At 42.9% G+C, this 22,389-nt stretch overlaps 1 protein-coding gene across 7 annotated transcripts in view; it reads left to right on the forward strand.

Moving 5' to 3' along the window:
• The window catches only part of usp25 (ubiquitin specific peptidase 25), a 177,135-nt gene extending 159,957 nt beyond the window's left edge, over positions 1–17,178 (forward strand). For all 7 annotated transcript variants that reach the window (XM_069889045.1, XM_069889047.1, XM_069889050.1 and 4 more), the window contains 3 exons: positions 9,388–9,511; positions 14,332–14,527; positions 16,264–17,178. In XM_069889045.1, coding sequence (XP_069745146.1) covers positions 9,388–9,511; positions 14,332–14,527; positions 16,264–16,436 — 493 coding nt within the window. In that variant the 3' untranslated portion in view covers positions 16,437–17,178. The remainder of the gene's footprint in view (positions 1–9,387; positions 9,512–14,331; positions 14,528–16,263) is intronic.
• The last annotated feature ends 5,211 nt before the right edge of the window (positions 17,179–22,389 follow it).

Consider the following 22,389-nt stretch of genomic DNA (forward strand, 5'->3'; position numbering starts at 1 on the left):
TTCTAAAAATGATTGAATTTTCTTCCAAAAAGATTGTATATGTATACATTACCAAACAGCATGAAAAAAAGTTCCAACCATATCACCACATCTAAAACACAAATCTGATTCATTAAAACCATATTTTTTAAATTTTTCAGGGGTCAAATATAATTGATGTAAAAAATTGTAATTAATCATTGCATAACGTGCATTTATCAATCTAGTTACATTATCATAACAGATATCTAACCAATCATCTTCAGAAAAAATAAAGCCAATATCCGCTTCCCATTTACTTTTAGACCTATCCCAACCCTTTTTATCCATACCATCCTGTAATATTTGATACATAGATGAAATATAACCCTTCTCTGGTACCTTCATAAGAAAAGTCTCAAATTTAATCATTTTAGGTAAAATCATATCTCTACCAAACATACATTTTACCAAAGATCAAATTTGATAATAAATAAAAAATTATTTTCAATACCAAAATCTTCCCTCATCTGATTAAAAGATAAAAACTTACCCTCTAAAACAATCTCCCAAATTTTTCACACCTTTAAATCTCCAATGCAATAAACTTTGATTATGTACAACCCTGAGTTTCATTTTCCTGTGGGCAAGGCTGAATTACCACTTTTTGGCAGTACAAAAAAAAACTGACTCTATGTACACATATAAACAAATAATGTCATATAAACAAATGGTGTGCAAATCAGAGAGAAAAAAAATGCAAAAGTAAATGGCTTTAAATGAATCCCTGATTGAGTTTGTGGTTGAGGAGTCTGATGGTGGAGGGGTAGCAGCTGTTCCTGAACCTGGTGGTGTGAACCTTATGGCACCTGTACCTCTTTCCTGATGGTAGCAGCTAGAGCAGAGTGTATGCTGGGTGGTGTGGATCCTTGATGATTGCTGCTGCTCTCCGATGGCAGGGTTCCCTGTTGATGTTCTCCGTAGTGGAGAATCTATGATTTCCGGGGTTGTCCACTACCTTTTTCAGGGCTTTCTCCCTAACGGTCCTCCTGTTGATGCCTCGAGGCCAGCTGAGTACCTCCAGCATTTCTGTTTCTTTTTATTAGAATCAAGGGCCAGGGAGTGGGACTGGATGGGAGATGGATCATCAGTGAGTAGGACTGGATGGGAGATGGATCATCTCATGATAGAGTGGCAGAGCATTCTCGAAAGGCCTACCTTTGCTCCTATATCTAGTCTTCAGACTTTCGTGTTCCTGCCCTTCAACAGGAATCTTTGCAGTGCACGTATAACTGATGTTTTATGGCTGCATTATCCTTAAGTCTCTTGGCAATGCTCCATTTCTCCCTTCCTTGAAGCAGGTCAGATGAGTGGTTGGGTTGCCAAGTTAGTCTGGCCTCCACCCAGTGAGAGGGTTAGTTCTGTTTGCTCTCTGCTGGGAACCTGCATTTCCCACTGTCAGCATTCTCCAGTGCTGTTTTAATCTGCCCAGCAACTAAGCAGAAGGGTGTTTTAGGGCACATGTATCTGTTGTCCCAGTTTGCACTTTCAGCTGACACTGCTTTGGTTCAAGTGTTTTGCACTGAAAACCAAGGACCAACTCAGTGAAGGAATTTAAGCTCCTTGCTTGGTTGGCCGTTAGCCTGCACTCCCAGTTCCGAGAAACGTCCCTGAACATTTCGACAGCTGGCAGTGGTGTTTAACAAGTAACAGAGGCCCACACAGAGCAGCAATCCACCTAGGGTTGGGGGCTTCAAACACCTCTTCTGTTGCTTTCCCTCAATACCTTTGAACATGCATTTCCCTCCTAACCATGCAGTGGTGGTGGGGGGGGGGGGGGGGGGTGATTAGAGATCAGTGATCAGGGGTGGGGCTGATAAGGAATGGGGTAGTCTTCCCTGGGACAAAGCTGAGATTATTTTCATGAGGTCTGCACTTTTTGAAATAATTTCAAAGGAGAAATCGAGATTGCATCTCTGAAACTGTTCCCAGAACCAGCCCTGTGTATTCACAGCTGTCAAGTTTATCCACTGAGATTTTTTTTATATAGATGATGACTTGGCCCATTTAAAGAAAGAAAAAGATGTTGCCATCAATAGCGGCTCTTGTTTCAGGTTCCCCTCCCTTGTTCTCAGTGCACTGGTTCTTGGTTGGTTAGATGCCAGACTTACCTCAAGCAGAGACAACCTATTTGACCTTCAGAGGTGTACCAAGCTTTGTCCTGACATTTATTTTTTTATCGAGATATGGTGGGAGTAATGTGGGGATATGTGGTAGTCTCACTGAATGGCAGAAAGAAGTGGGAAATGGAGCTGACTGGTGGTTCTCTAACTTACATTTAGTGTTTAAAAATAATCGAAGCCCTTGCATTTGTTCCCAGAAATTATAAAAGAAAAAGAAGATTAAAGATATGCTTGCAATTTCAGAATTAGAATTTATTGTCATAAACATGTAACAAAATTAGTTGTTTTGAAGCCACATTATAGGTCCAAAATGGCTATGATATACAGTTTTAAAAAAATAAATAAATTAGTGCAAAAGAAAAGAGTCTGCGTTTCGTAATCTGTTCATAAATCTGCTGGCAGAAGGAAAGAAGCCGTCTTTGTAAAGTTGAGTGTTCGTCTTCAGGCTTGCAAACCTCCTTCCTGACTATAGCAGGAATTTTTTTTTAATTTAGACAGGCGGTACAGTAACAGGCCATTTTGGCACTGTTAGTCCATGCATCCCAATTGCATCCAATTGAACTACAATCCCAAGTATGTTATAAACAGAGGGAGGAAACCGGAGCCCCCGTGGAAAACTCACGCAGATACGGGGAGAATGTACAAACTCTTTACAGACAGCGCAGGATTCAAACCTCGGTCCCGATAGCTGGTGCTGTAACAGCGTTGCTCTAATCGCTTCGTTAACTGTGCCGCATGAGAGGACGTGGCCTCAGTTATGAGGGTCCTTGAGGATATAGAGGCTGCATTCTTGAGACACTGCGTCCTGTAGATTTCCTTAATGGAACATAGACTGATGGTGCTGGCCGAGTTCACAACTCTGTAGCTTTTTCCTGTCCTGTGCAAACACATTATATCTTTCAAATTACTTTCAAGATTTCCAAATGACTAAATAATTTTAGTTAAATTATGTGGGGGATTATTTTGGGATCCAAAAACAGCATTCATTTGTATTCAATACACAAAAGTGCTGCATCCACAGGAAGTCAAAAGCAGTCAGTGTCTCAGGCTTGAATCCTTCCTTGGAGTAAGGAGGGGAGAGGAGTGGAAGGGGCTGGAGCACAGGCAAACAGTTGAGAAGTGAAGTGAAAATACAATGCTGGAGAAACGTAGCAGGTCAAACAGTATCCTTCATCAAGGGCTCAAGTCTGAAATGTTGGTTATGTATTTTCTATCTTTGCTACATAAAAGACACTGACCTGCTGAGCTTCTCCAGCATTGTGTTTTTACTTCAACCAGACTTTCTGCAGACTTTCATGTTTAACCACAGGTGAGAGGATGATACAGGAGGGAGGAGAGAAGAGAAAGACGCTGAGAAGTGATGGGAAGAATCTGGCAGAAATGTTTCCATCATCTCTGCAATGGAAATTGAATCCACAGCTTCTGATGGATTGCCAGCTTGCTCACTTGCGCCCCATTTCTAAGTCAGTTCATGCACTTCAAGGGAACTTTGTGCTCTCAACTTTCTCAATGATGTGTACCAGAGAGTGGTCGACCTTCATCCTCGTGAAGTCCACAATCAATACGATCATGGCTACTTTCTCTCCATACTCCTTGATCCCATTAGCCATAAGGGCCAGATCCAATTCGCTTTTAAAGATAATTAACTGGCCTCAACAATATTCTGTGGCAAGGAATTCCACAAATTGACAACCCTCTGAGTGGAAGTTTCTCCTCATCTCAGTCCCAAATGGCTTCCCCTGTGTCCTGAGACAATGGCCCCTTGTTTTGGACTTTCCCAACATTGGGAGCATTTGTCCTGCATCTATTCTCTCTGATCCTATGAGAAGGTTATATGTCTCTAAGAGATCCCCTCTTGTTCATTCTTCTAAATTCAAGTGTGTTATAACCCTGGTATATCCACCCTTTCTTCATCCATCAGTCCTGTCATCCCAAGCATCAGTCTGGTGAATCTTTGCTACACTCCCTCATTAGCAAGAATTGTCATTCCTTAGATTAGGAGACCAACACTGTACATAGTACTCAAATTGTGGCTTCACCAAGGCCTTTACAACTGCAGCAAGACCTCCTTGCTTCTGTTCAAAACCACTCACAAAGGCCAGCGTGCTGTTTGTTTCTTCACCACCTGCACGTGCACTCCAATGTTCACCCCCCCCCCCCCTCAACCCCCCAGGTCTTGTTACACCTCTTCTTTTCCTAATTTGTTAGGTAATAATCTGCCTGCCTGTTATTGCCACCATAGTGGATAACTTCACATTTATCTGCACTCATCTGCATCTGCCATGTATTTGCCCACTCTCCTAATCAGTCCAAATCACTATGCTGCCTCTTGGGATCTTCCTCAGCTCACCCTGGCTCCCATTGTAGTGTCATCTGTAAACTGAGTCATATTACATTAAACTGCTTTCTTGTTAATCTTTTTTATTGGTTTTTATAGGAAATACAATTCCATGGAGAAAAGGGAACAAAATTGAAAATACCGTGTGTGTGATATATATAAACATATATATATATATAAAAAAACTTCAAACTATATAAACTTGATTTCTCCCCCCCCCCACTGCAATAGGTGAAAATGAAAAAAATCAAAAGTATTGTATAAAAGAACCCACTTAATCTACTTCAATAAAAAAAACCTAACAATAAAATGCTGAGCAGCTTATCCCAAGAATTACAAATATTTTGTAGTTTTTGGTTCCTACTATAAATCAAAAAAAAGGAAAAACTATATCTTATCTGGAAGAATAAATACATCTAATCACTAGTCATCTAGAGTCTCTCCATTTGAAAAGGATAGCTCTTCCAGCTAATCATGTAGAGAAGGCAACAACCTTTTGAACAGGTGCAGAAAAACATGTCTGGGTCAATAACCCCGAAAAGAGCAGTTATTAGATTGGGTCGTAGCTCCACCTGGAGTATATTTAAAAAGATTAAAAATTTTCTTTCCAATATTTTTCTAAGGATGAACAAGACCAAAACATATGTGTCAATGTAGCAATTTCAGATTTGCATCTGTCACAAATAAGGTTACCATTAGAAAAAGTACTTGCAAATTTATCTTTGGACATATGAACATGATGCACCACTTTGAATATCGGGCACATGTAGAAGAGGTATTTACCAGTTTAAAAATCTTGTCATTAAACTGCTTTCAATGAGAATATTGATGTTGTAGCGATACAAGATTAGGCAGGCAAACCAGCCCCGCTTGTCACACACGCGGCGGGACAGCCGGCCAAAATGGCGCCATTAGGGGTTTCCTCCCGACCTCGGCATCGGGCTCAGAAGCCCGCGCTTGGGGACCCACGTGATGCCCTGGTGACGTCGGGGCCCCCCAGCGCGGTTCTCAGTCAGGTCCCCCCAGCGCGGTTCTCAGCCAGGTCCGGGCTGGGAGTATAAGACCAGCCAGCCTGCAATAAATCAGTTTTTGCTCACTGAACTCAACCCGTCTGGTTGTGCGATCCTTCAGTTCGCATTGTAGCTGCTGCTACAATGTGTTGTAAATCCCACCAAAAACTTGAAACTTGAATTCAAAGATGCTTGAAATCTGAAATAAAAACAGAAAATGCTGGAAACTTCTTGGCAGAAGAGGTGGCATTTGTGTAAAGAGAAGTAGAGTCAAATTTTCAAGACAGCGACATTTCATCAAAACTGGGAAAGTTTTGAAGGGTCTTTGATGTGAAACATTAACTGTTCACTTTTCACAAATGCTGCCTCTCTCATTGAGTGTTTCTAGCATTTTTTGTTTTTACTTCAGATAGATTTCACTGGTTGTGGGGAAATGGTATGAAAACGCGATGTGCAAGTTTTCTCCAGAAAGACTCACAGCAAGTGCACAAATTATTTGAGGCATTTAAAATTTAAATTAAACATACAGCATGGTAACAGACCTTTCTGGCCCATGAGCTCATGCCAATTAATCAAATTGTCAATTAATTACACCAATTAATCTATGTTTTGACATGTGGTGGGGGGGGAGAACCGGAACACCTGACAAAACCCACACGGACACAGGGAAAACATACAAACTTCTCACAGTGCCAGATTCGAACCTGGGCCACTGGTGCTATAATAGTGTCATGCTAACTGGGCAGCCCTTTAAGATGGAAGAAAAAGAATGTGTACAGTTTTATGCCCTTTTCCAAAAGGAAATTCCAAAACGAATTGCTGCTAATATAGTCACTATTGGAATATTGGAAATGCAACAACTAATTTTACACAGAAATATTTTTTGGACAATAATAAAATACTTTTTTTTATTTATTCACTCATGGGATGCAATGATCACTTGGGGCTTGAATTCTGGATTAAATGTCCAGAATTGTAGTATTTATCTCTAAAGTTCACTGCACTACTGTGGCCCATAACTCCACCAGTTAATTTGCTGTAGTGATGTTGGATGGGAGGAAAATATTCCCATTGTAAAAGGCACGGTGAAAGAAATCAGGATTGGAAATTGAAGAAAGGCTTGACTGATGCCTGGGTTACTGAATGGAAAATCGACATGGCATCAGGATTATCACTGGTATTTTTTTTTGGAAGGAAATTATCCAGTTGCTTCATATAAAAAAATTTGCGTTGGGACATTATGCAAAAGTGATGTAATTATGCCGTAAAATTAATGCTCCTCGAGGTGAACTGGGGAACATGACACTTGCATGTTAAAGTACTTAGTCTCTTGCTTCATGCTGAAAGATTTGGAGATGGAATAATTTCACAGACACTTCTCTCAACTCTGACCCCAAACTCAGAAGAGCACCAGCTCATATCATTTTCACAGCCGTCGTCTTGTGGCCTCGCTGTGTGAGGTCACCACTTTCGGGTTAACTTGGGCTGACTTTTGTGTTGTGATCTCTTCGCATCAAAAGGTTGGGTGGAGAGAGATCCAAATTCCTTTCAAGCAGGAGGCAAATCCACGGATACTTGTGTCTCTGAAGGAATTCACTTTTACTCTCTTTCTCTTATTGGTGGGTGCGCTGAGCTAGTGGCACCTCTTTGCATGCCTCTATGGCAAGCTAAAGTTGCAGCATTTAATGCGCAACAAAAAAAGAATCTTCAAACTTGTCTCCATGTAGCTAACAGACAGGGAAAGCTTCAATTTTATTAGAGATCTGTACTCATAACAAAGGTCCAGAATTGAATGGCTATGAGTGGTGATTGCATGTATGTATTGGACAGTTGTACGACATGCAGTTCCCTCCATAATATTTGGGACAGACACTTGTTTCCTTTTTTGCCCAGGGATCCACACTTTTAAATTTGTAATCAAACAATTCAGTGATTAAAGTGTACACTCCAGATTTTATTCAAAGTTATTTGTATAAATTTTGGCTTGATCAGGTAAAAATTTGTTGAAGCCCATGCCATTGGATCTAACTGGATGTTCTGGGATTATCACACATCTCTTTCTTTCACTCTCCCTGTGTCTCCTTTCCTCCTGCTCCCCATCCCCTTCCTCTCCTTCCCTTATCAGAGACCTACCCTCTCCGTCATCACTTCTCTGGTTCTACCTTTCCACCTCTATCCACCTATTACCTTTTACCTGATAGCCTGTGCTCCTCCCCACCCTACCTCACTCCTCTCCTCCTTCCCCCTCCCCCCACCCTATCTTTTCCATCAGATGCCTGATTGCCTGTGTTTTGCTCATACCTTGACGAAGGGCCCAGGCCTGAAACATTGGGTACCCTTTGCTTCCTCTGGATGCTGAATGGCTTGCTGAGTTTCTCCAGCACATTTGTGTTACATTGTGTTTTTACATCTTTTTATCCATTCATGGGGTGTAGACCTCAGTGGCAAGCCAGTGATAATTGACCATTTCTTATTTCTCTTGAGAAGGCAAAGATGATGGGAGAGGTATGGAGGACAACAGACTGGGTGGAGGTCAGTGGGACTAGGCAAAGAAGTGGTTCAGCTCCGACTAGAAGGTCTGAAGAGGCCTGTTTCTGTGCTGTAATGGTCTATGGTTCTATGATCTTGAACTAATGCCTTACGTTTTTGTGGAGGTGCTCCTGCGAAGTAACTCATTGGGGAATTCCAGATTTAGGTACAGTAATGACGGTGCAGTGGCCTCTTCCACCAGGACAGTGTGTGTGACTTGGAGAGTGTCTTTGAGGTATTTCTATGCAATTTGTACTCTTAAAGAGATGATGGACCTTGTGCAGCTGGGTGCATTCAATTAATATTCACAACTCCTTGCTTCTACCTTCAAAAAGAGTGACAGAAGCCCAAGGACCAACACCTCTAGCTTCAGGAACCATGTCTTTCCAACAGCTTTCAGGGTGTTGAACATCCCCATATTGCCCTATTCATACACAACCTCCCAACACCACAAAAAGACACACCACCACTTTTTTTCTTGCATGGTGGTAACTGAATATTTATTCTCTATCTTTTGTATTTATGATTTACTTATAATTTAATGTATATTGCTGTGCTTTTGGGGGGGTGGGAGCTAAGTATCTGTTCAACTGCAGCAAGAACTTTGGTGCACATGTGCATTGTGAAATGCACAGTTAAACCCCTGAATTCTGCCAGAAAAGGGAGTTTTCGGTGGCTTGAGACTCACTCTTACAATACCTAACTAATACACCTTCTATGAGAATAAACAGTTTAAAAGACAAAAGACAGTATAAAATGTAAAGTAATTTGAAAACAAAAAATCAGTATTGTAGTCCTTAACAATGTAAAGTTAACTTTAATCAGGTATTTCCAATAATGTACAAAATTTAAATTTAAATTGGAGTAATAGCATTATGCTAACTGCTATGCTAACCATGGCACCATCATACTTAACCCGCCCCCCCCCATCCCGAAGTTTTCAAATAAAGCCTTAATTATATACTTAATTATATACTAATAAAGTATATAAAGACTCTGACCAAGCAGGGATAAGGAAACACTTTAAAAGAGTCACCCCAATGGCGAGCGGCATCAACCAGCTCTTCATCCTGGGTGACGCCATTTTATTCAAACACAACTTTATTCAAACAGCTGCTATGAGCAAAGCATGACCATAACCCTCTGCTGACTGAAAATTTGCTCCCATTTTTACCAAAGGTTTACGTGTTACTTCAGAGAATATTGACTTTGACAATTTTAAACTTAAATTTTTTAATTTATTTTTATTTATTTTAATTTGTTTTTTACTCATTCATATTCCTCCATTTTTTGGCTGGTGCTTGAATTACGGATATGACCATAAACTCATTATCATTTTTGAGTATTTTACAATGTGTTTTGTTTTCAGTTTCAGTGAAGCGTTGATTTACCTTATCCATGCCTACCAATATAACAAAGAGCTGCTGTCCAAGGGCATGTACAGAGGACATGATGAAGAGCTGATGGCGCACTACAGACGAGAGTGCTTGCTTGTAAGTCAAACTAGACCGAAACCAAGAAGCATGTCTCCCGGGAATAATTCACTCATCAAAATATAACATTCACTCATCTTTTAATTATGTACACCCTTGTAGGACAACGAGCCACAATGTGTAGGACAACGAGCCATAATATTGTGCTCCCTGTTCAGGCAAAAAAAATAAGCGTGGAGGCTGACAATTTATCATGGTATTCACATACTTCCTCATGTCAGTGTAGCATGGAGTAATAGGCACTGCTCTGTCGCTTGTACATGGTTGAAATCTTGTCATGACCATTGGGGCTAAAATATATACTCTGTGACCACTTGAACGTGGGACGGTGTGTTAGCCCAGTTCTGACTGAGTAGGGGCAACTCCCTTTTAATGACACCAAGTTGATGCTCACCTTATACCATAGAACACCACAGCCAGAAGAAAACAGACCATTCAGCCTTTATAGTCTGTGCTGAAAACATCATACTGCCTACAACCACTGCCACTGACCTACAACCATTCCATAACCCTCCAGACCTCTCCCATCCATGTATCTATCTAGTTTATTTTTAAAACTTGAGTGAGCCAGCATTTACCATATGAGGTGGCAACTTGTTTCACACCCCCACCACTCTCTGAGTGAAAAATTCCCCCTAATGTTCCCCCTAAATCTATCCCCTTTCACCCTAAAGCCATGTTCTCTTGTATTTATCTCTCCTAATCTAAATGGAAAGAGCCTACTTGCATTTACTTTATTTATACTTCACCTCGTTTTATAAACCTCTATCAAATTTCTGCTTATTCTTCTACGCTCCAAGGAATAAAGTCCTAACCTGTTTAATCTTTCCCTGCAACTCAACTGCTGAAGACCCAGCAACATCCTAGTAAATTTTCTCTGCACTTTTTCGATCCTATTGATGTCCTACCTGTAGTTTTGCGATCAGAACTGCACACAATACTCCAAATTTGGTCTCACCAATGTCTTGTACAACCTCACCATAACATCCCAACTCCTGCACTCAGTATTTTGATTTATGAAGGCCAAGATGCCAAAAGCTTTCTTTACAACCCTATCTACCTGTGACACCACTTTCAAGGAATTATGTATCTGAATTCCCAGATCCCTTTGTTCTTCTGCACTCCTCAATACCCTACCATTTACTTTGTATGTCCTTCCAAAATGCAACACTTCACACTTTTCTACATTAAAATGCATCTGTCACTCTCAGGTCCATTTTTACAGTTGGTACAGATCCCTCTGCAAACTTTGAAAGCCTTCCACACTGTCAACAACGCCTCCAATCTTAGTGTTATCAGCAAACTTGCTGATCCAATTTACTAAATTTTTATCCAGATCATTGATAAAAAAACAACATGGTCCCAGCACTGATCCCTGAGGCACACCACTAATCACAGGCCTCCAGTCCGAGAAGCAACCATCCACTATCACTCTCCCATTCAGCTAATTTTGAATCCAGTTTACAACCTCTCTATTGATATCTGGTGTCTGTACCTTCTGAACTAGCCTCCCGTGTGGGACCTCACCAAAGGCCTTACTATAATGACCATGCAGGCAACATCCACAGCCTTTCCTTCATCTACTTTCTTGGTAACCACTTCGAAAACTCTAAAAGATTTGTTAAGCACGACCTACCATGTACAAAGCCATGTTGACTCTCCTTAATCAGCCCTTAGCTGTTCAAATACTTGTATACCTGATCTCTCAGAACACCCGCCAATAATTTTCCTACTACTGACATCAGGCTCACCAGCCTGTAATTTCCTGGTTTACTTTTGGACTTTTTTAACAATGGAATAACATGAGCTACCCTCCAATTCTCAGCACCTCACCTGTGGATAAGGATGCTTTTAATATTTCTGCCAGGGCCCCTGCAATTTCTACTCTCGTCTCCCTCAAGGACTGAGGGAATATCATGTCAGGCCCAGGGGATTTATCTGGCTTTATTTGCTGTAAGACAGCAAGCATCTCCTCCTCTTTAATCTCAATATGTTCCCTGCCACAACTACTTGTTTCCCTTTCTTCCTTATACAATGTGCCAGTTTCCTGTATAAATACTGCTGCAAAAAGCTGTTTAAGATCTCTTGTGAGGCTCCACACGTAGATGACCATTACAAGGGGCTAATTTTGTTCCTTACTATCCTTTTATTCTTTAATATACTCACTAGAAACCCTTCAGGCTTACCATCACATTATCTGCCAATGCAACCTCAAGTCTTTTTGCCTCCCTATTTCCTTCTTGAGTATTTTCTTACATTTTCTATACTGGTGCCTCATTTGCTCCTTGTTGCCTATACCTGCTAAACACTTCTCCTTCTTAATCAGATCGCCAGTATCCCTTGAAAACCAAGGTTCCCTATGCCTGTGGCCTTTGTCTTTAATCCTGATAGGAACATGCAAAGTCTTTGCTCTCAATATTTTGCCTTTGAAGCCCTTCCACTTTCTTAACACATCCTTGCCAGAAAACAACTTATCCCAACCACTCTTCCTAGATCCTTTCTCATTTCCACAAAATTGACCTTTCTCCAACTTAGAATCTCAACTAGAGGATCAGACCTATCCTTATCCATAATTAACTTGAAACTAATGACATAATGGTCATTGCACCCATGCAGAGTGGCCTGTTGATGCATGTGCACAGCACAGACAATATTACTGAGCATCGAATAATATTCGAGGATGCCTGTTGCCAATGCCTGCAGTCTGAATTGAACTATAATAGCGTTCATCTTGACAAGTGCAAAAAATGGCCTTGTTTGTTAAGCAAACAGCACATTGATTCCATAAGTCGATGTCCTATATTTAATGCACAAACATGCTGGATAAACTCAGCAGGTCCTGCAATGTCCATAGGAGGCAAAGATATGGAGCCAACATTTTGACCCTGATGAAGGGCTTAGGCCCGAAACGTTGGTTATGTATCTTTTCACCCTCTGTTTGTTGCGAATGTTTGTGTATTAACTGCAACCACAGTGTCTGCAGACTTTCTTGTTTCAATCTATGTCCGATACCCCATTTATTGAAATGTATTGGAACTAGCCATCCCTAACAGTCCTGAATTGAGGAGGAAATTCAACAACATATTATATGTGAGATGAAAATAAGGCAGGTTTTCTCCTCTGAATTTCTCCTGATCTTAAATGATGACTAAATCATTATCCTGGTGCCAAATTGTGGCTCAGGATTGAGCAAATACAGTTCCATTTGGACACTGAAAGGTGGGCAGGGTATTGTGTGTCAGATGGAGTAATGGTCTTTTTAATAGCAGAATGGTCTTGAGGACCACACCAGATATGCATGCTTCTTACCTTCGTTTAATCGGGAACTTGAGAAGTTTCTTCAATCAGAATGGTGAGGACCTGAATTGGTTTCATTGAGCACCTTGTAAACATCCATGTCTATTCTATCTATTCATGTCTAAGATTCATAGCTATTGAAATCCACCTGAGGCTTTTTCTCCTGAAAAGAGACTGCTCCTGGTCAATTGTCCCCACTTTTATTCCTGATCTGGCATTTGCAATCTGCTGGAGGGCAGCAGGTGACTTTGTGTTGTAATTCCTAAAGCTTCTGATGACCGGAATTTTTCCTTGCCTGATGTAGAACTCATTGGTGGGGATTTATTGTTTCAATAAGCTAGTCATTATGGGGTCCTTTGTGTAAAAAGAAAACTGATCAATACCAATCTGTTATCCTCCAGTGAGCCCTGAGTCCAAATTGTGGTATAGAATAGCAGAGTACAGGAGGAGCTCAAATCCCTGGTTATTTCGTATGGTCCTACATTGTTCTTTCTCCTCTTCCCTCATTGTAATTTTTTTTTCCTGACATGGGTAGATGTGCCAATCTATTTTTAAAGCTCTCACTGAATCTGCTTCCTCTACACTAGGCATTCTTAATGGGAGCCATATCCCCCTCCTCCCCCCAGGGGCTACAGCACATTTAAGGGGGGGGCTATAGACTAAAATCATAAAGTATTTTAAATGTTTTTTATGTAGTCGGTTGGAGATGAATATGGAAACCATCCAAACTTGACTGCTTCCCAGGGAAAGGGGCCCATAATCTAAAAGGGCCATAGATGAAAAATAAGGTTGCGAATGGCTGCTCTACCCTATCAAGTTACCCAAAACTTTCCTCTTGTGACCTTTTTTTAATCACGCATCCATTTGGTGCCCTCCAATAGTGGTACTTTATTTACCCTCTCCAAACCCTTCCTCAAAACTTACATAGAACATAGAGCAGTGCAGCACAGTACTGACCCTTCAGCCCACAGTATAGTGGTGACCTACACAATCCTACTCCAATATCCATATTACACTTCCCTCTCTCACAGCCCATAAACCTTAATTTCTTTGCATCCATGTGCCTATCTATGAGTCTTTTGATTGTCCCAATTGTACCAGTCTCCACCACCATCTCCAGCAATGCTTTCCAGGCACCGACCAACCTGTGCGTTAGCAAAAAGACCCCTGACATCTCCCCAAACTTTCATCCACTCACCTTAAACAGATGTTCTTTGCTATTGATGAATACTGCCTCAGAAAAAGGGTGCTGCCGACCGCCTGCCTCTTATAAACCTCTGTTCATTCGCCTCTCTACCACTGTCACTCCGAGCTCACTCCGCCTTTCTTCACACGACTCGTGTGATAGGAAGAAAGAAAAGTACCTTTTTTTAAATTTCAGGGCAATGCCATGTGTCCAGATCGCAGTAATCCCTCATCTTCAGAAACACTTGAGTAATTCTCCCGGGGATGCTCTCCTGCCCTCTCTCCCATCTGATAGACCAGGGAAGCTGTGTGACGCATTCTGTTTCTGTGCTTGGTAGAAACTGAACGAACATGCGGCATCTCTCTTTGAGTCAGGCGATGACCAAGAAGTGGAGGAAGGACTCGCCGCCATGAACGAGTTGGTTGTCCCCTGCCTCCCCCTGCTGATGGTAGATGAAAAGGAGGAGAAGGACATAGTGGCAGTGGAAGACATGAGGAACCGCTGGTGTTCTTATCTGGGGCAAGAAATGGAACGTAAGTGCATAGGGTCCAGCACTGAGCTGTACATTCTGGAGGCTTGTCACTAATGTCTCGGGATGCTTTGCTATGCACAAACATGCTGGAGAAACTCAGCAGGTCACGCAGCGTCTCGAGGGAATAAAAGGGTAACCAACGTTTCAGGTCTGAGCCTTTCCTTGGGAATAAGAAAAAAGGGCAAACATCTGAATAAAAAGGTTGGAGGTGGGGGGAAGGGAGAGGAATATAGGCCAACAGATGAGTTAGGTGCATACAGTCGGGAGGGTCGAAGCTGTGATGGAGAGAGGTTATTGGACAGCTGTGAGATAGAAGAAGGAAGGGCAAGGGGGTGGGGAGCTGGGGGGAAAGGAGATAGAAGAGTAGGGAAAGAGAGATTAGGGAAGGAAGATAACAGAAATTGTAGTCTTTTCCTATCCTGAGCATTGGCACTTTCACCCAGTCCAGACAGTGATGCAACCAGTCAGAATGCCCTCCGCGGTACACCTGTAGAAACTTGCAAGAGTCTTTGGTGACATACTAAATCTTGTCAAACTCCTCATGCAGTATCCACGGAGGGCGAGAATGGCTGAGGTTTTGTGTCGAGATCCTGAATTAGGCCTCCCATTTTTAATTGCTTCACTGTCTTTTGCCGATGATTTCAGTGCCAGGTTCCTCAGACAATTATCCGGAGATGCAGCATGGAAACAGGCCCTCCAGCCAATCAAATCCATACCAAACACACCACCAATGCTACATTCATCACAATTTTTTTTATTTCCGCCAACTCTCATCAAGCCCTCTCCACCCACCACCCCCAGTATATCCTCCCACTGATGTCCCATCTTGCGCGTCTTTACGAGGTGGGAAGACATCGGAGGAAAATCATGCAATTTCAGGGAGAGCGTGGAAACTCCACACAGACATCACCTGAGGTCATGATTTGAACCCGGATCTCTAATGCTATTAAGCAGCTATGTCTAAATTCTGAGGCATTTCACTCCTTCCACGTAGAAGCATTTGGCAGCCGACCCTAACACTTCCTTATCTTGGACCCAAGTTAAATTTAACAGTGTCCCAGTACATTTGGAATACTTTATTAAAGCTTCTGTATGATGTATGCACTGGGCCATTTGCAACCTAACACAGGAAGAAGTATAATTGAAATGTATGGGACAGCATTTGCAGTAATGTTCATAAAGCACAGGAAATGGTCCCTTCAGCGCACTCGTCCAAGCTGACTGACTGCCTGTCTACGCTGGTCTCATTTGCCAGCATTAGTCCTGAATCGCTCTGCACCTTTCCCCTCCAAGTGCACATCTTCCTGTACTGTTTGATTGAAATTTATAAATGTAGACATACAGCACAGTAACAGGCCTTTTTGGCCCATGAGCCACAACCCCTACAACCCCCAGCACGTTTTGAACGGTGGGAGGAATTCGGAGCACCTGGAGGTAACTTGGGGAGAATGTTCAAATTCTATACAGTGTAGGATTCAAACCCCGGTGCTGATCGCTGGTGCTTTAACAGTGTTGCCCGAACTGCTTCGCTAACTGTGCTGCCCTTAACCGTACCAGTTACCCCTCAGCCTTCTATGCTGTAGAGCAGCCGTTCGCAACTCTTTTTTTGACTATGCCCCTCCCCCACCCCCCCCCCCCCACCCCCCATCCCTGCCAGAGCTCAAAGTTTATGGACCCCCTTCCCTGTGAAGCAGTCAAGATTTGGAAAAAAACATTTCCTTTTATTTCAATCCGCAGCTAACTTGCAAGAGAAGCTGACCGACTTCCTGCCAAAGCTGTTGGACTGCTCGACTGAGATCAAGGCTTTCCGCGACGCGCCAAAACTACCTTCCTTCTCCACGCACGAACTCTGTGAGCGCTACGCTCGTGTGATGGCCTCTCTCAGTCGAACGCCTGCAGACGGGAGATGAAAAGAAACACCAGTGATCTCCTTATTTTTCTCGTTCTTCTTCTTGGGAGCACGCTACTACCAACAAGGACTTCTATTTGTTTTCAATTTTTTTGTTCCGAAATATAACCCTTGCCGTCCTGTCACAGGGTTTGCTTGCTGCTATAGGTTTTACCCATTTTTACAAGTTTAAAGAACCCAAACATCCATTTTCCATGATGAACTTGGTTTCGGCTGTTACCCACAGAGGACAAAGCTCTTGTGCATGATACAGTACTTTGAGGAGGAGCGGATGGATAAGCAAGTGAGAGAGATTGATGTGTGGTCTAGGAATTGAACTTTCTCAGAAGTGAGAGGTGCCCCTCTCTCATTTCCCATCCCATCAAGTTTCTGTTACAGTGTTAACATACCACACTACTAATTTCTTCTCCAGAGCCACAGTTTCATCTGCTGATTCCTTCCTTTCCAGCTTATTGTTTTTGACAGTCAGAGATACTAGAGATGTTGATGCCACCCTTATCATCCCATCCCTCAGAAATGGCATCACAAGGCTTGTGGAACAGAAAGAATAAAGTTTTATTTATGGCTATTTTTAGATGTAATGGTGAAACCTCTGCTGTATTGTGTATGTTTTTCTTCCCCCCGTATATCTGTTAGTTTTAATTTGAAGATTTTAACCTGCTTTGGGAACTCTGGGTCATTGCTGTACTGGCAACAAGAAAGAAACATCAGAGCAGTGTTAAATAAAATTCTGCTCTTTGTTATATTTTCTTTGAACATTTGTGATCGAGATGCATTCAAAAGGGAGACAGTTTCACCAACGTGTTTTTTTTAATTTAGTATGGTGGCAGGCCCTTTCGGCCCACAAATCTGTGCTGCCCAATTACACCCAATTAACCTACAGCCCCTGTACTTTTCAAACAGTGGGAGGAAACCCACGGGGAGAACGTACAAACTCCTTACAGACAGCAGCAGATTTGAACCCCGGTCACTGGCGCTGTAGCGGCGTTATGCTAACCGTACTGCCCTTTGTGTATCTCTGTTTCTCCAGAGACAAGCAGCATAGAAACAGGCCTCTCAGTGCAACTCATGCAAGCCAGCATTTTGGGCTAGTCCCCGTTGCCTGCATTTTGTCCATTGCCTCCCAAGCTCGTCCTCTCCATCAATTTGACCAAGTGTCGTTTAAATCATATCTCTTTCTACAGTTTCTTCTTGTCAGCTCATTCTGGAGCTAGACCACCCTCTGAATGATCAAGTTGCCCCTCTTAAATCTTGCCCCTCGCTTTAAACGGATGCCCTGTAGTTAAATATTTAAATTTAGACCTGCAGCATAGTAAAAGAGCATTTTGGCCCATGCATCTGTGTTGCCCCAATTTACTCCCAATTAACCTAGACCCCCGGTATGTTTTGAAGGTTGGGAGGAAAATGGAGCCCCCAGTGAAAACACACACAGACACAGGGAGAACATACAAACTCCTTACAGAGCGGGATTCAAACCCCAGTCCCAATTGTTGGTACTGTAATAGCGTTGCGCTAACTGCTATTGCCGGGGTGGCCAACCTTTTAATTTAGACATACTGCGCGATAACAGGCCATTTTAACCCATGAATATGTACCAGGGACATAATTGGACAGCATGGACTCGTGGGCCGAAATGGCCTGTTGCTGTGCTGTATGTCTAAGTTAAAAGGTTGGCTATTCCTGTGCGGCTATGCCAACCATGCCGCTCCTAAAATCATTCTAAGATCATCTGCCCTGGGGAATAAAAGACTGTGAGCATTCATGTTGTCCATGCCCCATGATTTTCTAACTCCCCAGAAGGTTCCCCCCCCCCCCCCCCCCGAGCCTCCTGTGCTCTAGGACAGCCATTCTCAATTATTTTTTTCCTGCCTCGGATCCCCTAAGACAATGGTTCTCAACCTTCCCCCCCTGTCCGTCCCCGCCCCCCCAACTCACATACCACCTTAAGACATCCCTTACTAACCACAGAGCACCTATGACAAAGGCAAAGAAGTCATGACGAGCCTTGACAACTGAAGTGCCCAGTCCCTGGTGGCATGTGAGGAAAGATGTGAACGCTAGGGGAAAGAGGTGGGCATGTGCCGAAATGATTCCAGGAATGGCCTGCGTTTGGGTGGAGGGGCCAGGAGATCTTTAGGTCCTTGGAACAGAGGAGGTTGCAAGGGCATCTGATGGAGGCAATTAAAATCGTGAGCCTCAAGAGAGTATCTCTTCATAGAGGAGTCAAAACTGGGGGAACGAGAATGATATTGGTATTTTTACGCAGTGAGTGGTTCAATCCTGGAATCAACTACCAGGTAAGTTTAGTCAGTTCCATAAGATAATTCAATTTTATTGGCACATTATGGAGTGAAAGACGAAAGTCTACAGATGCTCTGATTGTAGTAAAATCAGATGCTGGAGGAACTCAGGAGGTTTCGCAGCGTCTAAAGGAAGTAAAGATATATAAGTGACATTTCGGGCCTGAGCCTTTCTTCAAGGTATGAGTATAAAGCAGGTGCTATCTGTCAGGGGATAGACCGTAACACATAGCAGAAGTAGGCTATTGAGTCTGTCTCGTCATTTAATCATGAGCTGATCCATTTCACTACTCAGTCCCACTGCCCGGCCTTCTCCCCATAACCTTTGATGCCCTGGCTAATCAAGAATCTCATTCTCTATGCATTCTCACACAATGACTTGGCCTCCGCAAATGCATACGGCAACAAATTCCATAGAATCACCACCCTCTGGCAAAATAAAATTCCTCCACCTCTGTTCTAAGTGGATGCCCTTCAATCCTGATGATGTGCCCTCTTGCCCTAGACTGTCCCACCACGGGAAGCAATCTACGTCTTCTCTATCCATGCTTTTCAACATTTGAAATACTAAATTCCACAACCATCTAATGCTTCCCTACCTCACACTCATAGCCCTCTATTTTTTCTTACATCCATGTGCCTGTCTGAGTGCTTTAAATGTTCCTATTGTACCAGCCAGCCTTCACCACCAACCCAGGCAATGCATTCCATGCACCCACCACTCTCTGAATAAAAACCTTACCTCTGTCATTTCCCCTAAACTTTCCTCCACTCATCTCTGAGTATTTGCTGTTGTCACCCCAGGAAAAAGATGTTGGCTGGCCATCCTATTGATGCCTCTCATAATTTTGTATACTGTACCTCTATTAAGTTGCCTCTCATTCTTCAATGCTCTTAAATCCCACGTAAACCATTGCCTTGAAGCAGGTGGGTGAGATTGCCGCGATGTTGGCCTTAGCCGTTGACCATTTGCCTTATCCATGCTCCTCACAATTGTATGTTCAGTAAAATCCCTATTATCCGATACTGACAGGGATTACGGATGTCGGAAATGCAAATTTTCCAGTTGACTGAGGTGCACTCTTGCATGAAGAATACACCATTTAAAATACAAAATGTAATTTGAAAAGAAAATCACTGTTGTCTTTAATGATGTAAAGCTCACTTTAATCAGGTAATCTTTGTAACTCTTAAAATTTGAACCCTGGTCACTGGCATAGCTGTTGCACAAACCATGCCACCGTCATCATTAACACCCTCCTTTTCGCTCCCGCCCCCCCCCCCCACAAGTTTATAGACAAAGCATTATTAACATATCTAATACTAATAAAGATTCTTACCAGACAGGGATAGGGAGACACTTTGGGAGAGTCATCCCAGTGGCGAGCAGCATAAGCCGGTTCTTCATCCTGAGTACCACCATTTCATTCCAACCCAACTTTAATGAACTCCCCCTCCATATCCTATCCCCATCCCACCAGCTCTGACTCCAGTTTCCCTAAGTGAACTCTGCCACCTTCTTCATGCTGATTATCCAACTCACCTCTACGCGACTGTCCCGGTCGGGCCCTCGGCGCACCTTCCTCACACTGACAGCCCGTCTCACCACCACCCAAGTTGCGACTGTGAAAAGAATGCACACGTATTGAGGGGAGTTGCCCATTCAGTGGGGCAAACATGCACGTGTTCAATGAAGTCTCAGCGCCCACCCGTGGGATCCATTGGCTCAGTCATATTTATTTGAATTTTATTGATTTCCTTGATTTGTTTTGTTGCTGATTGAGTTTCAGATTGATTGAATTCCAGAGAATGGGGATTTTACTGTACTTCCATAGAATCCCCCGTCAAGCTTCCTATGCTTCAGGGAAAAGAATCCCAGTCTATCCAGATAGCTCAAACCTGCCAGTCAGAGTCACATCTTCGTGAATCATTCCTGCACCCTTTCCAGCTTAGTGACATCTTTCCAACAGCTGGGCAACCAGAACAATATCCATTGGAGTTCAGAAGAATGGAGGGAACCTCGTGGAAGAATTTTGAATGTTGAAAGGCCTGGACAGAGTGGATGTGGCAAAGTTGTTTCCCATGGTAGGGGAGTCGACAACAAGAGGGCACAACTTTGAGACTGAAGGGCGCCCATTTAAAACAGAGACACGGAGGGATTTTCTTTAGCCAGAGGGTGGTGAACCTGTGAATTTGCTACCACAGGCAGCTATGGAGGACAGGTTGTTGGGTGTATTTAAGGCAGACACTGATGGGTATCTGAAGAGTCAGGGTATCAAAGGTTAAGAGAAGAAAGCAGAGATGTGGGGCTGAGTGGGAGAATGGATCTGCTCATGACAGATTCAATAGGCAGAATGGCCTACTTATGGTCTTATAGTGAGGTGGTGGTGCCATTAAGCTTGATGTTAATATCCAAAGGAAATGATGCATTAGTTTGATCAAAGGAAACCTTTTCATCACTCAACATTCATTTTACTTACTGATGCATAAATGATTTGAGTAGTGGTGTAATAAGTAGAAGCGAGATAGAGGCCATTCACGCCTTCTGTCCAATCTGCCAATCAATAAGGTCATGGCTGATCTTTCCTGCACAAACCTTGATTGTTTTAAGCACCAAAAGTCAATCAATCTGCATGTTGAGTCTGCTCAGTGCAACAGCCTCCACAGCTACGTTGAGCAGTGGATTCTAAACATTCACAGCCTCAAAGTGGAAGAATGACCTCTCATCTTGTCCTGAATGGCTGGCTCTGCATTTTCTGACTGGCCGTGAACCTCCCAGGAGCCAACCATTTCAATTCCCCATCCCATTCCCTTGCTGACGTGTCTGTCCACTGCCAGACTGAGGTCACCCACAAAATGGAGAAACAACACCTCATCTTCTGTCTAGGCCCCCTCCAACCGGATGGTATTAACATCGACTTCTCTGGCTTTCGTCAACCCCCACCCCGTTGCTTTTCCCAGCTCTGTCTCTCCCTTTTACCTCTGTCCCCTTTCACGCAGACATAGTCAATTCTCACCACCCCACATATCCAATTAACACCTTTTGTTGGTCTGGTCTCTTCCAGCCAGCTCTGTCTATATTCGGAGGTTTCCTGCTTATGTTTTGCCTATTCCTTGAGGAAGGGCTCAGGCCTGAAATGTCAGCAATATATCTATCTCCTATGGCTGCAAGTTCCTCCAGCATTTCATTGTGTTTTTAACTACATGCTTCTAACCACACATTTGGGGGAAACACCAGCGCTGCATCCAGCCTGTCAAAGAGTTTAGACCTGAAACACTCTCCACAGCTGCAGCCTGACCCGCTGAGTGTTTACAGCAGTTTCTGCCCTTATTTCCAATACCCACGGTCCTTTCTGTTGTATATTCCTCTCGAGGATCAACCCGGTGAATCTTTGCTGTGCCCCTCCACCATAGGTATAACCTTGTAGAGGGAGCTCAAATATGATACTCAAGCGGAAGTCTCAGCAATGAAGGGGCACACTTTGACTTTGCTTTCTTGCACTATTTTTACTTAATTTGTAAAGTGGTTATATAAATGTTTGCTGGCAATTGATCCTGATTCTGGGATCATGGTTTTAGTCTGACAAGCCCAGAGCCACTGACCCACTGAATCAAAGTTCATTATCTTCTGTCTGTACATATACAATCAGATGA

The sequence above is a fragment of the Narcine bancroftii genome, chromosome 7 (genome assembly GCF_036971445.1).
Source record: "Narcine bancroftii isolate sNarBan1 chromosome 7, sNarBan1.hap1, whole genome shotgun sequence".
In the NCBI taxonomy this organism is placed as follows: domain Eukaryota; kingdom Metazoa; phylum Chordata; class Chondrichthyes; order Torpediniformes; family Narcinidae; genus Narcine; species Narcine bancroftii.